At 38.4% G+C, this 8,322-nt stretch overlaps 1 protein-coding gene across 1 annotated transcript in view; it reads right to left on the bottom strand.

Moving 5' to 3' along the window:
- Positions 1–351: 351 nt before the first annotated feature.
- LOC119616821 overlaps positions 352–8,322 on the bottom strand; it is a 40,153-nt gene continuing 32,182 nt past the window's right edge. Inside the window, exons 4-7 of the mRNA XM_037974408.1 lie at positions 3,247–3,435; positions 3,024–3,065; positions 2,834–2,941; positions 352–690 (exon numbers count right to left, since the gene is read on the bottom strand). Coding sequence (XP_037830336.1) covers positions 689–690; positions 2,834–2,941; positions 3,024–3,065; positions 3,247–3,435 — 341 coding nt within the window. The 3' untranslated portion in view covers positions 352–688. The remainder of the gene's footprint in view (positions 691–2,833; positions 2,942–3,023; positions 3,066–3,246; positions 3,436–8,322) is intronic.

The raw sequence follows: 8,322 nt of genomic DNA, 5'->3' as shown, positions 1-8,322 counted from the left end.
CAGTTAAACCCAATTATAGGCCAGTTACAACCCAGTTATAGGCCAGTTACAACCAAGTTATAGGCCAGTTTTAGGCCAGTTACAACCCAGTTTTAGGCCAGTTAAAACCCAGTTATAGGTACAGTTTGTCTTTTTGACCAAAGATATTACATTTTATTTGAAAGATAAAAATGACTTTCAGCTGTGAAAGAGACCCCATCATAAAACATCTGGGTTTTGATGATAAAATAAATACCTGACCACATCTGCATGACTTAATTAACTTACAGCACAGTGAGTTTTCAGTATTTGGTCAAAATAAATGATCAGTGTTTTAATAAATATTAGGACAATCATTAGGACAAAAGGTAAGCCATTTCATTTTTGTTTTTATTGGATCGTTGTCACACAGGAAGTTTGTTACAGCAGGTCAGTTAAGCAGAATAATATTTATTATTATTTTATTATTATTCTCTGAAATGTAATTTTACAAAACTTAATTAAAAATCTGTAAATTTACAATCAGCAGGAAAATAAGCAACAATAACGCATTCACCATAAAGAAAAATGAGACAAAAGTCTTCATGATGTCAGATCTGGATGTTCAGAATATATTTATACACATTATTACAGAAAAAAAACAACTTGTTTTATTCTTTATGTTCAGCAGGAAGCCTTTCTCTGGGAGTTCCTCTTCATCCTGATGGATTTCTGAAAGACAAAACAGAAGAAATCTTTATTTCATGTGATCTGAGAATGTTTTATCAAACACAGAAAACATTAAAGCAGAGGCTGATTCATCAAGAAAAATAAAGAACTTTATTATCAACTTATTAAAGGTTTAAAAAACATATTTTCTGTTTAATTTCAGTGAACAGATAACTAAATATCATCTTTATTAAAATAAATATTCTTTAGAACAAATGAGCTGAAGAACCTCAGATATAAGAGGATTTTCACACCAAGGGTTTTGCAGAGTGGTGTTCTGTTACTGGACTCTCTGGAACCAGCATGTTGGAGCACAGGTTGGTCCACAGGTGTACCTGGTACCACTTCAGGCCAAAGGTCAATGACTGATTCTGTGATCGGGTCATCAGACCTGAGGCCCTGTGTTTTGGACACTCAGGTAAAGGACCACCTGGACACACCTGGTAAACCCAAACCAGGAGTGAGGGTGAACCAGAAGCGTCTGGCAGAGCCGCTTGTCCATGAGATCTTCACCTCAAACCACCAGGTCCAGGGGGAGGTCAGGGACATGGGATCTGAATGGACCAGGTTCAGGGTCTCTGGTGCAGATGCAGGTTCCAGGAGCTGTGGCCTGAATGTCACTGGTTGTGGCAGCAACCAGAGGACCAGCTGGGGGAAACCGTGAAGCTGAAGAAGGAGGCCTTCAGGGCTGGGCTGTCCTTGAGGATTCCTGCAGCAGCTGACAGGTGCAGGGTGGCCAGAAGGACTGCAGGGTTTCCAAGGAGGTCATGGGAGTTTGACTCTCCAGTCTACATGTTTTGTAGATCTGGAATGGGCTTATCAGGAAGTCTTGTTCATGAGTGACGGCAGGATGGAGCAGGAGATGGATGGACGAATCAAAGCCTCGTCTGCAGTAATGAGGGTAAACTCTGAATTTACTGCTCCATCTACGTCCCAACCTTCACCTGAGGTCATGAGGTTTGGATCATGACTGAAAGAAAGAGATCCTGGATCCAAGCTGCTGAAATGAGCCTCCTCTGTAGGGCGGCCGGGCTCAGCCTTAGAGAGAAGGTCAGGAGCTCCATCATCCGGGAGTAGCTCAGAGTAGAGCCGCTGCTCCTCCTCAGCGAAAGGAGTCAGCTGAGGTTGTTCAAGCATCTGATCAGGACGCCTCCTGGACGTCTCCCTTTGAAGGTTTTCAGGCATGTCCTGCTGACAAGAGTCCTTGGGGCAGATCCAGAACTCCTCTGTGGCCTGGGAACATCTTTGGATCCCCAGGAGGAGCTGGAGAGTCTCTGGGGAGTCTCTGGGGAGTCTCTGGGGAGTCTCTGGGGACTCTGGGGAGTCTCTGGGGAGTCTCTGGGGAGTCTCTGGGGAGTCTCTGGGGAGTCTTTGGGGAGTCTTTGGGGAGTCTCTGGGGAGTCTCGGGGGAGAGGGAGGTCTGGGTTTCCCTCCAGGACCCGACCACAGATAAGTGGTAGAAGATGGATGGATGAATTTTCTTAGTTTAATTAGGAGTTCATTAAATGAGATGATTAATAATTAATTAGTTTTTCAGTCATGTAAAACCTGCAAACTTTTTTCTACCAAAACTCATCGGATGATTTTTATTTTACTAAAATAAACAGAAACTACATTTGTTTTTTTGGTGGTGAAATGATAATTAAACAGAAAATCACCTGGATTTTCTCTCCACATCAGACGAGCTCGTTTGTTGACTAAAGTTCTGTCTTCATGAATCCTTCAGTAAATCGTCTTCAGAACAGGAACTGTTCTACGTTTGAGGTTTATGGTTTTATAAATCTCAGCTCGTATGAAGCTCTGGACCAGAGGACCAGATGAGCTTTAATCGTGTCCAGAAGCTTCAACAGCTTCCAGATGAAAAATGACCCATCTTAGGTTTTTCACACGACCTCTGTCTGTATTTTAGAATTATTCCCTCAGACGGAACACAGCAATAAAACACAAGCTAAAGGTTCCAGAAGTAAACAACAACAACAACAACCTCTGATGATGACTGTCTGATCCTGTTTGATCCTGTGTGGTTCTGTGTGGTTCTGCGTGGTTCTGTGTGGTTCTGCGTGGTTCTGTCTGATCCTGCATGGTTCTGCGTGGTTCTGTCTGATCCTGTCTGATCCTGCATGGTTCTGCGTGGTTCTGTACTCACACTGGCTGATCCACAGGCGCAGTGTCATCAGAACGTTGAAGACCACGGTCTTGAGGAAGATGACCCTCAGGACGGAGACGGTGAGCGCTGCCAGGTTCACCATCGGATCTGAAACAATCAGCGCCACAATTAAACCAAACGTTTGGGTTTTAAAGTACGGTCTGGGTGTTCTGCCAGGTTCTGCACCTACCTGGTTCCACAGTAGCTTCACATTTGTCTTCTGTCTCGGTCTCTGAAAAACCAACAGATCAAAACTTCATCAGCAAACATTAAAATCATCAAAGCACCAACCTGTTGGAAGTGAAATAAAAGGTTTCTGTTCTTTTAATCCGGAACATTTAAATCAGTCTTTCATCTGTTTTAGTTTGGGTTCTTTGGGTTCTGATATTGGAACGATTGGAGTGATTCCTCACCGTTACATCCGGTCTCAGAGTCTTTCAGGAACGCCACCTGGCTGTAGATCCCGGAGGAGTACTGGGTCACCTGCGTTCCATTGAACAAGCCTATGTTCTTCGTGGCGTTGTGTCTGGAGAACCCGGTGGCCAAACAGACCCTGGTGCCGTTGTGTTCTAGTTTGTAGAACTCAGGTTTGCTTTCATCCCCTGAAACACACAGAAGAACAAAACCATCAGAACTGGGTTCTATTTGAAGGAAACAGAACCGAATCCGGAGAGAACGCTGCGTTGTTCTGCTGGTTTCCCTTTTCCTTTTGTGACAAACGGAACGTTTCTGAGTTTCCAGCCTCTGGGTCAGACAGAACCCTGAGGTTCCAGGCGGTTCTGGTTCTGATTGTCAGATGTTCTGGGCTCATCAAAGGTTTGATGTTCCCAGCGTTCTCACCGTGTTTAAAGTTCTACTGAAATCCATCAGATTATTGTTTTATTTTAATCTCAGATTTAAAACTTTGAAGATTTTAACCCTTTCAGGTGATCTCTGAAGTTTAATCTGACGTTTTATGACCTGAAAGCTTCTGTTTGAGTTTTGAACTGATTTCAGGTTTTTAATTTACGGATTTATTGAACAGAACTTTGCTCCACTTGTTTTCTTTAAACTTGCTTTAATAACTAAAGTTTGAATTAAATTAAGGATTTAATCCCAGTGCCGCTGTCGTTCACACAACATGTTGCTGAATTACAAAAACGAGGATTCAAACGTTTTGCTCAATCAGATGCAGGTTTTTATTTCTTAATCTCAGTAAATTCAAATGATTATTAGTTTACCTGTTTTGTCTTGTTTTATATTTAAAAGTAAGTGTTTTTCTGTTTGTTTTCTGGTTTTAAACAGACAAAAATCTTGAACTAAACCAAATTAAAACAACGATTGGAGTTTCTGCTTTAATAAAATATATTAAATACTTTATTTTTTGCTCTTTTGGATTTGTGTAGAGTTTGTTTACCAAACTTTTTAATATAAAAACTTATCTTAAAACTATAATGTTGTCAAGGAGTTTCATCTTTTTGATGTTTTTAAAGCTAATATTTATTGTGGTAAAGAGTTTAAATCAACTTAATTAATTAATTAAATTACTGTCACTGAAATAAAGAAAGGAAATGTTTCAGTCACAACTTTAGTTTTGTTTTGTGATAAACATGTTAAATCATTTTGTATTTGGTTGAGAGGATTATATTTCTGAACATTTAGCTTCAAATAAAACCTCTGAAATTAAATCCTAAATGATCCAAATGAATCTTTTCTGCTTCCTGTTGGAGTAAAATGTTTCCAGAAGAAGAAACTTCATCATCAGGTTCATTATCCCCCCGCAGACATGAAAGGCAGGCGATCATGTAAGTGAAAGTTTCTGTCCTTAGTTTGTCTGTTAGCAAAATATCTTCTGATCTTAGAATCCAACCTGCAGAAAGAAATCACTGGATGTTCCTCTACAACTAAAGATGGCCGCCACAACAACAAAGAGAGGCGTCTAACTGATATGGTAGGTGTGGTAATAGCTGAGGATTCTTTCCAAGCCACCGTCCGAAGGCCAACAGGAACAAGAAACTCCCAACAACTCATTTCTGACTATTATTTCCTGTCAGGTAAAATACTTGAACTGATCTAAAAATATGATGAAATATTGATTTAAAAGTGGGACAATAATTGTAGAATTTAGATGCAGCTTTTAGCAGATTTAACAAATGTTTTCATGTTTTTTTTGTCTGTTTTCTCTGATATTTTCACAGCAGAATGAAGGATTTCTAAAGAAGCATCAGAAAGTTCTGTTAGATTCTTACTGGACTGGATGAAAAGTTTGGTTCCTTCTCCAAAGAGGATTTTTCCTGCAGTGTTCGTCACACCATGAACACCATCAAGTATAAAACCTCAGAGCTGCTGATCTTTATANATACACAACTTAACCAGCTGATTAACCAACTAAACACAACTTAACCAGCTGATTATCAATTATACACAACTTAACCAGCTGATTAACCAACTAAACACAACTTAACCAGCTGATTATCAATTATACACAACTTAACCAGCTGATTAACCAACTAAACACAACTTAACCAGCTGATTATCAATTATACACAACTTAACCAGCTGATTAACCAACTAAACACAACTTAACCAGCTGATTATCAATTATACACAACTTAACCAGCTGATTAACCAACTAAACACAACTTAACCAGCTGATTATCAATTATACACAACTTAACCAGCTGATTAACCAACTAAACACAACTTAACCAGCTGATTATCAATTATACACAACTTAACCAGCTGATTAACCAACTAAACACAACTTAACCAGCTGATTATCAATTATACACAACTTAACCAGCTGATTAACCAACTAAACACAACTTAACCAGCTGATTATCAATTATACACAACTTAACCAGCTGATTAACCAACTAAACACAACTTAACCAGCTGATTATCAATTATACACAACTTAACCAGCTGATTAACCAACTAAACACAACTTAACCAGCTGATTATCAATTATACACAACTTAACCAGCTGATTAACCAACTAAACACAACTTAACCAGCTGATTATCAATTATACACAACTTAACCAGCTGATTAACCAACTAAACACAACTTAACCAGCTGATTATCAATTATACACAACTTAACCAGCTGATTAACCAACTAAACACAACTTAACCAGCTGATTATCAATTATACACAACTTAACCAGCTGATTAACCAACTAAACACAACTTAACCAGCTGATTATCAATTATACACAACTTAACCAGCTGATTAACCAACTAAACACAACTTAACCAGCTGATTATCAATTATACACAACTTAACCAGCTGATTAACCAACTAAACACAACTTAACCAGCTGATTATCAATTATACACAACTTAACCAGCTGATTAACCAACTAAACACAACTTAACCAGCTGATTATCAATTATACACAACTTAACCAGCTGATTAACCAACTAAACACAACTTAACCAGCTGATTATCAATTATACACAACTTAACCAGCTGATTAACCAACTAAACACAACTTAACCAGCTGATTATCAATTATACACAACTTAACCAGCTGATTAACCAACTAAACACAACTTAACCAGCTGATTATCAATTATACACAACTTAACCAGCTGATTAACCAACTAAACACAACTTAACCAGCTGATTATCAATTATACACAACTTAACCAGCTGATTAACCAACTAAACACAACTTAACCAGCTGATTATCAATTATACACAACTTAACCAGCTGATTAACCAACTAAACACAACTTAACCAGCTGATTATCAATTATACACAACTTAACCAGCTGATTAACCAACTAAACACAACTTAACCAGCTGATTATCAATTATACACAACTTAACCAGCTGATTAACCAACTAAACACAACTTAACCAGCTGATTATCAATTATACACAACTTAACCAGCTGATTAACCAACTAAACACAACTTAACCAGCTGATTATCAATTATACACAACTTAACCAGCTGATTAACCAACTAAACACAACTTAACCAGCTGATTATCAATTATACACAACTTAACCAGCTGATTAACCAACTAAACACAACTTAACCAGCTGATTATCAATTATACACAACTTAACCAGCTGATTAACCAACTAAACACAACTTAACCAGCTGATTATCAATTATACACAACTTAACCAGCTGATTAACCAACTAAACACAACTTAACCAGCTGATTATCAATTATACACAACTTAACCAGCTGATTAACCAACTAAACACAACTTAACCAGCTGATTATCAATTATACACAACTTAACCAGCTGATTAACCAACTAAACACAACTTAACCAGCTGATTAACCAATTATACACAACTTAACCAGCTGATTAACCAACTAAACACCATCATTTATTCTGAATTCGGCTGCAGTAAAGACACATTTGTTGCCATGAAGGATGGGTGATCATGTAATTGTCTGTGGGTTGGTTTACTTGTCTCTTAGCAAACTATCTTGGTAACCATTGGACATGTTTTGATAAAAATCTCAAATTAATCATTGGATGAGACTCCACAAGCGATTAACATATGAGTTGACCCTCATTCAAAATGGCTGCCGCAGCTAATCAACATTGACAAACAGAGAAATGTCTGTAAGTCAGTCAGTTTTACACATATTGAGCTAAAACCTTGTGTGTGTGGTAGCAGCTGGGAGTAATCCCCGACAGGTCCTCTGAGCTCTGACTGATCAGGTAAGTTTCTGTAAAATTAAACAACAAGAAAAGCACGGCGGGCGTTTTCCAGCAGAGAAAGATGGTTTTAGGTTCAAACTCTGGGCTGATGGGTGATATGCATTTTTCCAGGAATACTGTCGGCTTTTAACTCAGTTTGATCAAAAAGTTTTTCACTTTTTCATTTTGGTTTCAAACAGAAAGTGGTGATTTACTGAAAATAAATGTTTGAGTTTTAAGTTAGATAATCAAAGTAAACTCACAGGTTTGGATGATTAATTTGGTTCCTGATCCGAAGTCCAGTTTTCTGAGTCCAGACTGAGTCCCACACTGATCAACATCCTGACCCAAAGCTCAGAACCCAATCAGAACCATGTCTCAGCTCAGTTAGGAGAATCTCAGGTGGAAACGCTCATCGCTGTATTAGATTTGATTTAAAATGAATTTTTCTTTGTAAACATTTGTTCTTTGTGAGAAAAATTAATTGGACTTATTCTGTAATGAAAGGTGACATAAAAACTAACTGCAGATGCTGTCGAGGAATTTCTTACTTTTCTCTACAAACAGAGTCGCTCCTGGACCAAACAGAAGTTTGGATCCTCCAACATTCACACAACGATAACGGCACCAACGAAAACTCCCTCCGCTGAAGGTTTCAAGAAGCAACATGTGGTCGTTTCAACCATATTTACAGAGTTTAACCCGAGACTTACTGACACTAAACCATCCTATTTGTAGCTGCGAGGGTTTGAAGGTTGAAGAATCTGCCTGACATTCTGGATTCTGACTGATTTAACCGTCTCAAACTTTCTTCAAGTTCAAGGTAAATCAGGCA

The sequence above is a fragment of the Kryptolebias marmoratus genome, unplaced genomic scaffold (genome assembly GCF_001649575.2).
Source record: "Kryptolebias marmoratus isolate JLee-2015 unplaced genomic scaffold, ASM164957v2 Scaffold39, whole genome shotgun sequence".
In the NCBI taxonomy this organism is placed as follows: Eukaryota; Metazoa; Chordata; class Actinopteri; order Cyprinodontiformes; family Rivulidae; genus Kryptolebias; species Kryptolebias marmoratus.
The sequence above is the reverse complement of the archived record's forward strand: the minus strand, read 5'-3'. Positions and strand labels throughout refer to the sequence as shown.